The following is a 16,408-nucleotide window of genomic DNA, read 5'->3' as shown; positions in this document are numbered from 1 at the left end:
CCTCGTGTCAAACTTGAAAGTAAAACATATTCATATCTTAAGGGTGTAAACTGTACCATGTCTGAGACTGGCCTTCATGAATCTAAAGACTGAAAAATTGGGGAAGGTGATGTTCACCAACTAAAAAGCATAGAACTTGCAGCAGACTTCATCACACAAGGGCTTCCTCTTGATTGCTTTATGATGAATGAGTTCAGGATGATACTGGCCTGTGGTGATGCAGCCACACGCAAAATAAACACTGTGCAGCAATAATTCTGCCAGATTTACGGGGAGTCAGTAAGCCTGCTCGAATTACCAAAACAGGGAAAACGTCCCTATTGGGATAATTAATGGTACTAAATCTGTACCATTGATTGCTTCATAAAGGAAACCCATATATAGTATGAAAATGTGATTCTTAAAATAGATTCACTCATCTGCCCAAGTGCCTCTAATTCCTTTCAATGTAAAAGGGTTCATTTAAAGTTTGGTTGTTTTGAACAGTCACTTGCATTTCCTTAAAAACCATTCCCTTTCTTAACATCACAAATAAACCCAAGAAGGTAAATAGATATAAAGTGTGCGTTTTAACCATTATATGCAACATTTTGAAATGAATAAAATGCTCTCAGTTGTCTCTTTGCAGGGATGTGTCCTATTTTTAACTAAATAGAATGTCTGTAAATATAAAAGTCTCTCATACTTGGAGGTTATACTAAAAAGTGGGACACATGGCTATTTAGTTTTCTTAAAAACACAGTAGTTTCAACAAAATTTCAGGCCATAGTGACAAAGAGAGTTGTAAATGTTGATGACAGAAATGTAAGAACCACCATGAAAAATATAGCACAGTGAAATGCCTGGGCAAGATTTTCTGTGTCGTTCAGAACCTAGCTAGATTGAAAGTGAACAACTGAGAGACCCAGTCATGAAGTCTTCATTTTTATATCTAGTCTTGAAGCTCCAGGAGGACTAGGATTATTTAAATTTGAGTCCTTTGGTAGTTATCTTTGTGTTTAAAAACCACTTTTTGGGTAATAGGTAAGTTGCTAGATAATAATGATCTAGGAATTTATAGTAGCAATCTTGGTTTTTAAAGTATTGTCTCCTTGGAAACAATGACAAATTTACATGTTTTGGAAAACCTAAAGAAAAAAAAAAGATGAAACTAAATGCTTATGGTAGATGTACAAACAAAAAGCTTACTTTTCTATGCTGTATAGATTAAATGTAACTGCAATTTATGAGGTCAGGCAGATTCCAATTTTCCCTGAAATTTTGTCATAAAACATAAATCATAGTTGCTATTAAAATTAAAAAGACACATTTTAATTTGACAATAGTTTCCAGTAAAAATTGGTTGTATTTTCTTTGACCACTAAAAGAAACACATTGCCCCTTCTATATTAATCCTATTCTGTAGTGTGTTTTAGAACCTGTTTATCTTTTTCTCTCTCCCTCTTGCTCCTTCTCACTGAACCAAGTCCTAGACATTTTGTAGCAAAAATGAGTATCTATGAATATTGAAAAGCTTCAAGCTAGCAACACACTACATATAATTGTGCTTTGTTTTCCTTTAAAGAGAGTACAAAAATAGATAACATGAGACTCACCTGACAGTTCACATCCAAGAAGTTCCATTCTCAAAGTGCAATGCCTCCGACAAACTTGGGGATAGAGTCTCACATATTGAGCTTTTATGGGGGGTGTGAAAGAGTTAGCATAGGGTGTGTTGTTATCAACATTTCCATGGAATACCTATATAAAGAAAGAACAGAGTTTAAAATTATTAATCGCAGCTTAAAAAAAAAAAAAAAAACCTATTTTCAAATATTGACCCTATATCCTACCCAACCAAATCCCTCAAAGATTGGATTAAATAATTTAGAGGTCTGGAGCATTTGGACAGCACCTTGCCATCAGGCTTCCCTTGTGGCTCAGCTGGTAAAGAATCTGCCTGCAGCATGGGAGAACTGGGTTCAATTCTTGGGTTGGGAAGATCCCCTGGAGAAGGGAAAGGCTACCCGCTCCAGTGTTCTGGCCTGGAGAATTCCATGGACTAAACAGCCCATGGTGTCGCAAAGAGCCGGACATGACTAAGCAACTTTAGCTTATTTTGCCATCAGAAGCAAATCTAAAACCTATAGATGGAATTCTCATTAAAGCTGTAAACCACTGTAACCTATGGCTTAATCGATACCCTCCTATGTTGGGCTTATCAATTTAAGTCCAGTCCTTTAGAATGGAATGCTTCTAAAGGGAAATGCTTCCTCAACTTAGTCCGGGATCTGGGTCTATCTGTTCATTTTGCTACTTAGTAATTATATATGTTGTTTTAGGAACCAGCCTTCAATGTTGTTTCCTGACCACTTAGTTTCTCTAAAGCTGTGATCAAATTTATGATGCTTTAGGGTCTGAGTCCTCAAGTCCCATATCACTGGATAAAAGACTCATATTTCTTTATATATATCTCCAGTGAAAAATCAATTTATCTCTAAAATGTGTTATTTTTAATTCCTTTAAATCTCATTTCACTTTATCTTTTATATAACCCAGTAATCAAAAAACCTATTTACATTCATTTAATAAGGTAATTAAAAAAATCTTTCATAAAATTTATCAGTCTATTTTAATGACTCAGTTTTAAACAGAATGAGCTACAGTGCTGATTTTTTTTTAATTAGAAATTTGTGTTAAAATTAATTAAAAAATTGGAAATATATGAAAGGGCAAAGGAGATACTGAATATCCTTATGGAAGATGCACACAGATAAATACTCCTCTAAAATACTTTATTCTGCTGAATAATAAAAATTTCTTCCAATATTAAGATATTAAGTATAGAAAGATATTTATCTTTCCTATAACTTGGTGTTTCTCTTTAAAAATTTTATTTTTTCTTTAAAATTAACAGTTTTGATCTATATTTATTTAAGGAGAGGGATGATCTGTCAAAGCAATAAAATGAAATTTAAAGCTGACTATTGTTGAAATAAAACTTAACTCTCATGCATAGGACTATGCTAACCTTGTGATAAAGTGTTTATAGGCCCACTAATTAAAATCTGAGGAAGAGTTAAATGGTCGCTACTATACACTGATAATTTGGGATAACTCCTTACCCTCTCCATAACACTGTTTTTACATTTTTTTCCATTAAAAAATTATAAATTTATTTTCAAAAACATAAAACTTCTGAATATGCAGTAGTCACTCGGTAATAGATTACATATGACAGGTTACATTCAAATTAAGCATGACATGGAAGTCTTACCATGTCTTCATTGGTGCCTTTCGCTTTGTACATTGTCCAAGTCTTTCCATCATTACTATAGGCTATTTTGTAGGATTTGATATACTCTGGACTTCCAATCCTCTTGGCTCCTTGAGTAATCACACCAGTAACTCTCATTTTTCTTTGTAAATTGATCTGAGGAGATAAGGCACAATCAACTATAATTTCACTGCTTTCAGATAACAATGCTTACAGTATCATATTTGAAAATGGTACATTTTTATTTATTAGTGAAGATTTAAAATAGTACAAAACAAGTCTATATCAAGCTTAGCTTCAAAATGCCTATCTCTAATGGTATACTTTTCATTTTTAAAGTAAAGCAATATATATGAACAAGTTTTAAGAAGAGTAATATGTCCCCAAAATATAAGTATTGAAAGCATTTGATGATTATGATATGTAAGTATGTGTTAGCAAAGTGAAAAATGAGCATATTATCTCCTCAAAATAACCTCAATGATGTTATCATGAAACTAATACCAAAATAACTGTTACTGTGTCTCAACTGCTTTAGACTTCAAGAAATTTCCTTAATTTAAAACATGCAAATCCCTGAGATCTTTGGGTGTTAGAATAAAAAAAAAAAAAAAAAGGAAAGACAACAATGGTGACAAAAAACAAATACAAACATATCTTCGGTTTCTGAATCTTTATACTGTAGTTTCTCCTGTGTGTTAAGTACACACTCATCATGGAGAGTTTTTCACCAAATACTTGCCATTATATGGAGATGTTCTAACTGATGTTTTTTCTCCATATTTTCTCCCCATTCCAAGTCATAATATAATAGTTTACTATAGCATAATTATCACCTAAGAAGTTTTTCAACATTTTTCTCATATTTAAATAGAAATTTCCTTTTAACACAACATAATAATTCATTAAATCCTACCATGTAAGAAAAATATTTTCTACATATATGGCAAACATTAAAAATTGTTACATTCACTTTAAAATGCCTTTATGATGTCTTTAAAATCTCAAGTTCAGAAGAAAGATAATGTTTTAATGATCTTGACAAATTGCTATAAAGCTCTCCTCTCTTAATTATTAATCTTAATGATAACAAAGTATAAGAGATCTAAATTGGTATAATTCACAGACCATTTCTAGAGAAATCAGGAAATCTTCACATTCAAGTGGTAAGGGCTTTCTACTCTCTGATGGGACTATGGGAGTTAACATATGAAATGGCAGAGGTTGTATATGAAGAAACCAGCTCCTCTAGAATCACTTTTTAAAAATATGTACATTCATGTCATATATTTAAAAAGTCAAAAATTGGAACCACAAAAGCAATCCATGGAGTTTGTACCCCAGACAAACCTATAGCTTATTAAAAAGTCTCAGTTCAGCTCAATTCAGTTCAGTCGCTCAGTCGTGTCCAACTCTTTGCAAACCCATGGACTGCAGCACACCAGGCCTCCCTGTCCATTTTCAACTCCCAGAGTTTATCCAAACTCATGTCCATTGAGTCGGTGATGCCATCCAATCATCTCATCCTCTGTCATCCCCTTCTCCTCTTGCCTTCAATCTTTCCCAGCATCAAGGTCTTTTCAAATGAGTCAGTTCTTTGCATGAGGTGGGCAAAGTATTGGAGTTTCAGCATCAGCATCAGTCCTTCCAGTGAACACACAGGACTGATCTCCTTAAGGATGGACTGGTTGGATCTTCTTGCAGTTCAAGGGGCTCTCAAGAGTCTTCTCCAATACCATAGTCCAAAAGCATCAATATTTTGGCGCTCAGCTTTCTTTACAGTCCAACTCTCACATCCATACATGACTACTGGAAAAACCATAACCTTGACTAGATTGACTAGATGGACCTTTGCTGGCAATGTAATGTATCTGCTTTTTAATATTTTTGTCTAGGTTGGTCAAAACTTTCTTTCCAAGGAGTAAGCGTCTTTTAATTTCATGGCTTCAATCACCATCTGCAGTGATTTTGAAGCCCAAAAAAATAAAGTCTGCCACTGTTTGCACTGTTTCCCAATCTATTTGCCATGAAGTGATGGGACTGGATGCCATGATCTTAGTTTTCTGAATGTTAAGTTAAGCCAGCTTTTTCACTTTCCTCTTTCACTTTCATCAAAAGGCTCTTTAGTTCTTCTTCACTTTCTGCCATAAGGGTGGTGTCATCTGCATATCTGAGGTTATTGATATTTCTCCCAGAAATCTTGATTCCAGCTTGTGCTTCCTCCAGCTCAGCATTTCTCATGATGTTCTCTGCATATAAGTTAAATAAGCAGAGTGACAATATACAGCCTTGACGTACTCCTTTTCCTATTTGGAACCAGTCTGTTGTTCCATGTCCAGTTCTAATTGTTGCTTCCTGACCTGCATATAGATTTTTCAAGAGGCAGGTCAAATGGTCTGGTATTCCCATCTCTTTCAGAATGTTCCACAGTTTATTGTGATCCCCACAGTTTATTGTGATCCACACAGTCAAAGGCTTTGGCATAGTCAATAAAGCAGAAATAGATGTTTTTCTGGAACTCTCTTGCTTTTTCGATGATCCAACGGATGTTGGCAATTTGAGCTCTGGTTCCTCTGCCTTTTCTAAAACCAGCTTGAACATCTGGAAGTTCATGGTTCACGTATTGCTGAAGCCTGGCTTGGAGAATTTTAAGCACTACTTTGCTAGCGTGTGAGATGAGTGCAATTGTGCAGTAATTTGAGCATTCTTTGGCATAGCCTTTCTTAGGGATTGGAATGAAAACTGACCTTTTCCAGTCCTGTGGCCACTGCTGAGTTTTCCAAATTTGCTGGCATATTGAGTGCAGCACTTTCACAGCATCGTCTTTGAGGATTTGAAATAGCTCAACTGGAATTCCATCACCTCCACTAGCTTTGTTCATAGTGATGCTTTCTAAGGCCCACTTGACTTCACATTCCAGGATGTCTGGCTCTAGGTGAGTGATCACACCATCGTGATTATCTGGGTCGTGAAGATCTTTTTTGTACAGTTCTTTGTATTCTTGCCACCTCTTCTTAATATCTTCTGCTTCTGTTAGGTCCATACCATTTCTGTCCTTTATCGAACTCATCTTTGCATGAAATGTTCTCTTGGTATCTCTAATTTTCTTGAAGAGAGCTCTAGATTTCCCATTCTATTATTTTCCTCTATTTCTCTGCACTGATCACTGAGGAAGGTTTTCCTATCTCTTCTTGCTATTGTTTGGAACTCTGCATTCAGATGGGTGTATCTTTCCTTTTCTCCTTTGCTTTTCACTTCTCTTCTTTTCACAGCTATTTGTAAGGCCTCCTCAGACAGCTATTTTGCTTTTTTGCATTTCTTTTTCTTGGGGATGGTCTTGCTCCCTGTTTCCTGTACAAGGTCATGAATCTTGGTCCATAGTTCTTCAGGCACTGTGTCTTTCAGATCTAGTCCCTTAAATCTAGTTCTCACTTCTACTGTATAATCATAAGGGATTTGATTTAGGTCATACCTGAATGGTCTAGTGGTTTTCCCCAGTTTTTTCAATTTAAGTCTGAATTTGATGATAAGGGGTTCATGATCTGAGCCACAGTCAGCTCCCAGTCTTGTTTTTGCTGACTGTATAGAGCTTCTCTGCCTTTGGCTGCAAAGAAGATAACCAATATGATTTTGGTGTTGGCCATCTGGTGATGTCCATGTGTAGAGTCTTCTCTCGGAAGTCTTCTCTTGGAAGAGGGTGTTTGCTATGACCAGTGCGTTCTCTTGGCAAAACTCTATTAGCCTTTGCCCTGCTTCATTCTGTTCTCCAAGGCCAAATCTGCCTGTTACTCCAGGTGCTTCTTGACTTCCTACTTTTGCATTCTAGTCCCCTATAATGAAAAGGACCTCTTTTTTGGGTGTTAGTTCTAAAAGTCTACAATCTTTCATTTCCCTGGATTTATAGATTTTAAGGGGCTTCCTAGGTGGCACTGGTGGTAAAGAACCCACCTGTCAATGTAGGTGGAGGCATAAGAGACAGGTTCTATCCTTGGGTTGGAAAGATTCTTTGCAGAAGGAAATGGCAACCCACTCCGGTATTCTTGCCTGGAGAATCCCAAGGACAGAGAAGCCTGGCAGGCTCCAGTCCACAGGGGTCACAAAGAGTCAGACATGACTGAAGTGACTTAGCACAGCAGAGCACATAGATTTTACACGTGTTTTACATGTTAAGGGAAATCCTGAATCCTTCACGTAGTCAGTGCCCTTTCCAGCTTCTGAAATTTTGCTAACATGGCACAGTCCACTTTCCTCTCTATTCTGAGTTTCCTTAAATTTCATCTTCTATCTCAGATTGTCCTTCCCCAATTAATGTTCACAAAATGAATCTCTGTCTTTGTTATTGTTGTTCTTTTGCCTAGTCATGACTGACCCTTAGCAACCGCATGGACTGCAGCACACCAGGCTTCCCTGTCCTTCACCATCTCCCGGAGCTTGCTCAAACTCATGTCCATTGAGTCGGTGATGCTATCCAACCATCTCATCCTCTGTCGTCCCCTTCTCTTCCTGCCTGAAATCTCTCCCAGCATCAGGGTCTTTGTCTTCCTCGATTCTGTGTCTTAGTTGTGTATAAAGAAAATCCACAAATTGGATGAGCTAAAGAACTGGGGTGAATGGTCCCCAGCTTCTGATAGGCGAGCATGCCCATCTTTCACTCCTGTAATGCAAACCTTTAAATGATATTTTTCTTATTAATTTCTGGGCCTGTGGGTTCTTTTTTCTCCAACAGGGCCAACTGAGTTGACTCATATATCCAATTTTGCTTCTCTCATTTTAGTCCTTAAGACATCAAAATCACTGACATGAATACATTTTATGTCCCATTTTTGTCTGGAGGTACAAATAAGAGAATATTCACCATCAAGGTAAATTTTACTTATTACTCTTTAAACTCAATTAGTTCTCTAAAGAATGATTTGGGAATTTTAATTGCTAGATTAGGAAAAGATAAGCTCCAAAAGAGACTATCTTAACATATTAGGCACATGAGCACAATGCTGTGAAAGAGCCATATTCATCCACTACCTTATATAAGCATTCATCTTTTTTCAAATGGAGAGTCTTCATAGTCTAAATCTTTCTAATATATATAACAAACACTGGACACTATGAATAAAATTTCCTCCCATTTTGGAAGCCAAATTCCACTTGAAAGTGCTGAACATTCCTTTTTCAATTATCTTTTATCTTGTTTCAATTATCTTGTTTACACCATCTTGTAGATGGCCAAATTATCTCTGCTAGAGTTTCAGCTGATGAGCTGTTGACTAATTTTTCTGAAGCTCAAGTTGGGTAACAATCAAAAAATGAAAATCTGAGTACATGTTTCTAAGTCATGGCAGAAATGATGTTTTAAAAGATTCTTATTTGCTTTAATATTTATAAACTCTGAATATATATCTCAAGGAACTGGAACTCCAGAAAGTAAAGCAGCACCCTCCTCAGGTGGTATCTATTTTAAGTAGTTGAAATTAAAGGTGTTAGCTGCTCAGTCGTGTCCGATTCTTTGTGACCCCATGGACTATACCAGGCTCCTCTGTCATCGAATTCTCCTTTCGTATACTAAACACTTTAATAGGTATTTATAATTAAATTTCAGTACTGTTTTCATCAAATAAAAAATAAAAACCAAAAAGTGATTCACAGAATACTGGTTCAGGAGTTATTAGCAATTATTAAGTTTTAGGCTTTTGAGTTCTCCTCTATCTAGCACTATTAAGCTTGGAATAATAAGAAAATCATATATAAAAGAGCTATGATTTCACTGTCATGTTCATATTCAAATTTAAATACCAGGAATCTATATTACTGCGAGAAATAAGCTAAGCCTTGGAAGAAGGTTATCACCTGATTTTAGAAATATCTCTACCATAAAACTTACTGCAAGCAATTCCCTTTCATCCTACTCCAACATTATTTAGGGATTTTTGTGATTCTTTGTAAAATAACATTGGCCAGAAAGTGATCTGATTTCTATTCTGTTTTTTTCTGCCTGTATGAAGGTTTAAATATACTAAAGAATGGGGATTCCATAAGAAATTCCAAAGTTACTTCCTGTGACCTTGATAGATGTTTGGATATGCAATAAAATATTTTCATTTATTTATCTTGTTTCACACAAATTACTTTTCCACTGGGTAGTAGGTACACTGCATGTCCTTAAAAAATAAAAGTATTTACATTCTAAGGTATTTTGAGTGAACTGTTTTCCCTGTATTAATGTAAATATTAAGAAACATAATCTGGACCTAGAATGCCTAGAATCCAGGCAAAGCCCAGAAGACAAAAAAAAAAAAAAAAGACTGATAGTTTCAGCCCTGGTTTTTTCCACTTCTCACCAATATAATCTTCAACAACTTGTCTAAGCTTTCTGAAATTTAATTTCCTCCCCAGTAAAAGGAATTTTAATAGAATTCTTACATGTGAAAATTACATGATAGAATGCATGCAGAAATTTAGTAACAGCTGCCACCCAGAAAGCTCTATGGTTGCTTTTTTGGGTTGATTTTTTAGCTTTTTTGTTCTTTAAATGAAAAGGAGCATTCCTTTTCCATGTTCTTCCCTTATGTGAGCTGATAATCATAATAACCATGTTAAAAATTTTTTTTTGAAATCAACTTCCAAAGCTATGTACTAATAAGACATTCAGGGCTATTATGTTTACTTGTGTGTGCCTCTGTGTGTGTGTGTAAATCTAACCATTAGATTCAACATGGGGGAAAGGGGGAAATCAATGAGTTCCTGACAAGATGGCAAACTAGCATGGGCTTCTAGCTCTCTCTGCTGAATCCAACATCAAATATATTCTAGGACAGAAAGCCTTCTGAGACTGATCAAACTCTAACATAAAAAACCTTGGGAAACCCTCAGGAGTCTTTGAGACTAGTGCATATTTGTGTGTCTGGGGTGTGCACAGAGGAACTCCAGGAGCCAATTCTGATGAAAACAGGTAACTGAGGGAAGAGCTTTCTAGATGTGCCATATCTCATTTTCATTTTGTTTGCCTGGCTCCTCCCCAATTTTCCCATTTCCAGCCTATTGCCTATGGGGGTCAGGTGGGAATGAGGAGCCTATAGTCACTAAAAGACCTGACTGCTTCACCTTTTGTACCACACTCCTTCTCCACAGATTAAGAAAGTAAAACAGAGGGATGGAGGTCCTGGTAAAAGCAATATCTGGAGTAGACAAGGTCTTCTGCAGGGAGAAGACAGATTTTAGTTGAATACAGCCATAGTCAATTCACTTGGAGTAAGGAAGCTAGGGCATGGGTTTCACCTTTCCCTCCAGGTATATCACTAGCCAAGATATTAATAAAAAACAACACTTTCAGGAAAAGAAGAAGAAAAAAAGAACTAATATAGAAAAAAATAATTTAAAAGTGGCAAATTAAGACTTCATATTTTTTTAAAAATCTCTAAGATGAAGAAGTTTTTGGAACATAGGACAGAAACAAGTATATAAATAAGAACCAATTGGAAATAATTAAAATAAAAAATATAAAGTAACATGAAGTTTAAAATGAAACTGAACAAGTTCCCAATGGGGAACTTCAAGCAAAGAGTCACAGTTGAAGAAGACAGCAGTGAGCAGAAAGACAGGTTATGAAATCCTTTCTAAAAGGCAATGGGATGGGATAAAGATATTGTTCATATTGGCAGATGATGTAAAAATTTACTTTGAAAATTCAAGAGAAATTAAAAATAATAAAGATTAATTAAAAAGTTCTGCCAGTTTGCTTAATGTAAGATCCATATTTAATTAATCTGTATCAATAATTATCAAAGGAAAATATAAATAATCAAAATAGCATGATCCTGGCACATGTAAAGGCAGACTGATCAATAAAACAGAAGAGAAAATCAGTAAATAGATCCCAGTATGTAAGGAAATTTTGCATACGAAATAAACAATACTCAAATTAGTGGATAAAATGAGCAAAGGATTTCACTAGCTGACATCTAAGGAAATACATATGAATATTAAACATATGAAAGATACTCAATCTTACTCATATAAATCAAATTAAATCTACCCCAGGTTACTAAAATTCACCTTTCACAAGAGCAAAAAGCAAAAAAAAAAAAGAAAAAATTATACAGTATAGCAAAAGTATAAAGAAATAGGCAAGCATATACATTCATGGTGAGAGTATAAATGACAGAGTCTTTTATGAAGGACAATTTAGTGACTTGAAACAAAATGACAAATGCATATTTTCTTAAAGTCACCAACTTTACTCTAGGAATGTTGGCTAAAAGTATAATCATGTATAGGCAAAATGATGCAGGTACCAAGTTGTTCTCTGGGTACAAAGTTGTCCCCTGCAGTGCTATATATAACACAATTTCAAACAATTTAAAATGTCTGTCTATAGGGGTCTAAGCCATTTTATTATGGAGAAGTCCAGAAAATGAATACAATTCAGTTGTAAGACAAAAGAATAGGAATGAAGGAGAGGAAGCGGACAAGGAGAGGAGAGAGAGATCTTGGGATACAATTTAAGAAACTAGTGCTTTCAAGTTTTGGTGTGCTATCAAAGCAGATCTACAATTATCTGGAAATTGCGTGAGAAGAGAAAGTAACAGGACAAGGGATACTGCATACTCCTCTTTACTATAAAGGGCAAATAATAGATATGCATACTTTCTTGTATATAATTATAATTCTGAAAGCAAAAACAAGAAACTGCCTAACAATAGTTTCAAACAGAGGTAAACAGATATCTTGAAGAGAGAGAAGTAGGAAGAATTTTTATTATAATCTTCTGTGTCTTTTGAAACTTCTAATGTGTAGGTGTCTTACCTATTCAAAATACACATACAATTAAAGTGAAAAAAAATAAAGTGAAAAAAAATGATAAGATGCTATTTATAATACCAAACTAATTATAAAATACCTAGAAATTTACCTCAAAAATAATTAATTAATATGATCTTATGGAGAATATTTTTTAACTAGAAGATCTTATAGAATTCCAGTATGAATTTTAATGGATGAGATAATACAATAAATTTACTCTGTCAACAAAGGTCCATATAGTCAAGGCTATGGTCTTCCCCGTGGTCACGTAGAGTTGTGATAGCTGAACCGTAAACAAGGCGGAGCGCAGAAGAATTGATGCCTTTGAACCGTGGTGCTGGAGGACTCCTGAGAGTCCCTTGGATAGCAAGGAGATCGAGCCAGTCAATCTAAAAGGAAATCAACCCTGAATACTGGTTGGAAGGACTGATGCTGAAGCTGAAGCCGCAGTATTTTGGTCACCTGATGTGAATAACTGACTCATTGGAAAAGTCCCAGATGCTGGGAAAGACTGAGGGCTCAAAGAGAAGAGGGCCATCAGAGGATGAGATGGTTGGATAGTATCTTCGATGCAATGGACATGAACGTGGGCAAGCTTCGGGAGATGGTGAGGGACAGGGAGGCCTGGCGTGCTGCAGTCCATGGGGTCTCAAAGAGTTCAACACAAATGGGCGACTGAACAACAGCAGCACATAGGTAGGAAAAAATACACATGAATTGGAAGGGGGATCCAAAAAGAGACTAAAATATTTATTTACACTTGAGGCAGCATTACAAGTCAGTGGGGAAAGGACAGATTATTTAGTAAATGGTGCTGGGAAAATTGATTCTCTTATATAGAGAAAAATGAAGTTGGATTGGAATGTACTAAAGACCAAATGTGAAAAGTAACACTATTCATCTAACAGGAGAAAATGTAGACACATATTTTCATGACCCTGAAGTTAAAGAAAATGTTCTTTTAAGAAGACCAGAAAAGTACAAAATGTGAAGCAAAGAATGAAATTGGCTCCAAAAAGAAATTAAAGGTTTCTATTCAACCAAGTACATCACAGGGAAGGTTAATAGAAAGGTGGCAGCCTTTGATATTTGTAATGTCAAAGACTGGCACATTATTTAGTGCACCAGTTCTCATACGTTCAGATCTCAAGACTCCTTTACTCTCAAAAATTACTGAGGGCCCTAAAAAGCAAATGCACTCACATCTGATACTGTGGGACACACACACACACACACACATATAAAAATGCTTACTGTATTAAAGATGAAAATAACACATTTTAGAAATATTTGATTTTTAAAAGAACTATTATAATCATAATAAACATATTAATCAAATATTACAGTAGCAAACTAATTACATCTTAACATAAGCTTCATCATATTATAAAATAAAATTGTCCAAAGCCAAAATTTTACTGAGTAGTGATTCATTTTATATTTTTTTAAATCTCTTCAGTATCTGACTTAAGAGAAGGTAAGTAGGTTCTCATATTTGCTTTTACATCAAGTGGACTACAAAATATTCTTTGCCTGAAGTATGTGAGGAAAATCTAGCTTCACATAGATATCTAGTTGGAAAAAGAAAAAGCATTTTAATAACCTTTCCAGATAAGTGTTCATAGTCTTCTTTGCTACCATATCACAACTTGACAAAAAACAGTTTCTTAAATGTTAGCTGTAGTGTATAATCTAAAATCTACCAGGGAAATTCTCATATTCACCATGTTAAAATCCATTGGCTTATTTTGCACTTTGAATGGATCTTTATTCCCATGCATTTTTGGTTTTGTAACATCATGCATTGGTCATTTGGAAAATGCAGAATCACTGAGCTATGCGGACTCTTTAAAAGATTACACATTTTATTATTATATAATATCAAAAAAGGCATGTTTGTTAATATCACTACCAATTTCATTAAAAATCTTAAAACATTGGACGCTCTCAAGTTCATGCTGGCAATTACATCTTCCAAACTTCTAATTTTCCCTTGTAATTTCAAGCTTTATCTAGCAACAAATACTGTCAATTATTTTCCCTAATATGGCAAGGCTACTTAAGTTCATTTTCAAGAAAATATCTGCCAAATATCCAATTGTGAATAGTCATGGTTTGTTAGTTGTTCTTTGAAGTAAACCTGATTCTGAAAAAAGGAGGTGGTGGTTCAGCTTGCAAATCACACAGTCTCCCAAGTACTGCTCCTCAAGATTATCGCCACACTTCAGTACTCCGCAGAAGTGCTCTGCCTGTGAGGCCCATAGCATCACACAGAATATTAAAGATACAGCCAGCACTGGCACTTAATAAAATTAATGATCATTACTGTTTCATGAAGGACATTCTTAATTGAGCTTGATCTGTCTTTTCTTTTTTTCTCCAGCATGTGCATGATGAAGGTGACTATAAAGACTATTAGTACAGTTTGATGCCACTGTCTTGATTTGTGCTAAAGCTCCAGCAGTTTTATTCACCACTCTTTTGTGGCATCAGTACCAATGTTAATATAGTGAAGATGGTGAGAAAAATCTTATAATCATTATGGAAATAGCATTGGCCTGTGAACCTTCTGAACAGATCTTTGGGCATTCCTGCCTCCATGCGTACTGCAAGTTCAGTTGAGAACTACTGATGTGAAATATACAAGGGGTTATTACAAGCGTGTGTGTGCGCGCGTGCACACACACACTCATGCAAACTCCAAAGAGATGAAGAAACCAACAGAAAATGGAGCAAAGCATGTTAATAGGCAATCCAGATAGTTAACTTTCACAATTAAGTAAATGCAAACTAAATAAAAAGCAATTTATAACTAACAATGAATTTATAGCCAAAATGGCAAAACAAAAAACATGAGGAAATATCAAGTATTATTGAAGTATTCCTCTGCTGATGGTGGGAGTATCAAATGACATAGTTACTTCAATCCATTAGTTGTTAGTAAAAATTAATCAACTTATTCCTGAGCATTCCTCCCACCTCAAATTTCTCTGTTGGTGCTCAATGAGAAATGCATATATATATTTATTGTAGAACTTTTTTATATTAGCAACAGATAGCAGCTGAAATGACTTATCTCTAGAGGAATAGAGATTTTTAATATAAAATGTGTGCAAATACATGTGTCCGTGTGTGCTCTTGCACACATTCACAAAGGCATACTTTCTGAGATCTGGACGTGATTAACTAGATTCATATATATTGGGTTGGCAAAAGTTGGTCAGGTTTTTCTGTACAGGAAAACAATAGTGTTAATAGCTTTTCTATATAGAAAAATGCGAATGAATATTTTGGGCAACTCAATAGCTATCTAAAAACATAAGTATAGATCAATGGAAGAGGATAGGAAACCCCAAAATAAACCCACACAACTATGGTCAAATAATATATGAAATAGGAGGCAAGACTATACAATGTAGGAAAGACAGTCTCTTCAACAAATGGTGCTGGGAAGACTGGTCAGGCACATGAAAAAAATGAAATCAGAGCCTTCTTTAACACCAAACACAAAAACAAGCTCAAAATGGATTAAAGACCTAAATGTGAGACCAGATACTACAAAATTCTTGGAGGAAAATAAAGGCAGAACACTCTCTGACACAAACTGCAGCAATATCTTTATCGATTCATCTCCCAGAAATGGAAATAAAAACAAAAATAAACAAATGGGATCTACTTAAATCCAAAAACATTTTCATAGCAAAGGAAACGACAAAAAAAAAAAGATAAGACAAATCACAGATTGGGAAAAAAACTATTTGTAAATGATGTGACCAACAAGATATTAGTTTCCAAAGTTTACGAACAGCTCATGATACTTAACAGCATCAAAACAGGGCACTCAATGAAAAAATGGGCAGAAGACTGAAATAGACATTTCTCCAAAGAAGACATAGAGATGTCCAAGGGGCACAAGAAAAGATACTCAACATTACTAATTATTAGAGAAATGCAAGTCAAAACTACAATGAGATATGACCTCACACCTTCCAGAATGGCTATCATCAAAAAATCCACAAGCAATAAAAGCTGGAGAGGGTGTGGAGGTAGGAACTAAACTGTTGGTGGGAATGCAAATTGTATAGCCACTATGGAGAACAGTATGGAGGTTCCTTAAAAAACTAAAAATAGAGCTATCATGTAACACTGCAATCCCATTCTTGGGCATATATCTGGAGAAAAATATGACTGGAAAGGATCCATGCAGACTTGTTCACTGCAGCACTGTTTACAATAGCCAAGATATGGAAGCAACTTAAGTGTCCTTTGACAAGAGGAATGGATAAAGACGATGTGGTACATAGATTCAATGGAATATTACTCAGCCATTAAAAAGAATGAAATAATGCCATTTGT

At 35.4% G+C, this 16,408-nt stretch overlaps 1 protein-coding gene across 2 annotated transcripts in view; it reads right to left on the bottom strand.

Annotated features, from left to right (window-relative positions):
• EDIL3 (EGF like repeats and discoidin domains 3) overlaps nt 1-16,408 on the bottom strand; it is a 541,530-nt gene that overhangs the window by 140,213 nt on the left and 384,909 nt on the right. For both annotated transcript variants that reach the window (XM_043464715.1, XM_043464716.1), the window contains 2 exons: nt 3,257-3,412; nt 1,596-1,740 (listed from right to left, as the gene is read on the bottom strand). In XM_043464715.1, the coding sequence (XP_043320650.1) occupies nt 1,596-1,740; nt 3,257-3,412 (301 nt within the window). The remainder of the gene's footprint in view (nt 1-1,595; nt 1,741-3,256; nt 3,413-16,408) is intronic.

This window comes from Cervus canadensis, chromosome 4, assembly GCF_019320065.1.
Source record: "Cervus canadensis isolate Bull #8, Minnesota chromosome 4, ASM1932006v1, whole genome shotgun sequence".
NCBI lineage: Eukaryota > Metazoa > Chordata > Mammalia > Artiodactyla > Cervidae > Cervus > Cervus canadensis.
Note: the sequence above shows the minus strand (reverse complement) of the source record. Positions and strands in the feature narration are given on the sequence as shown.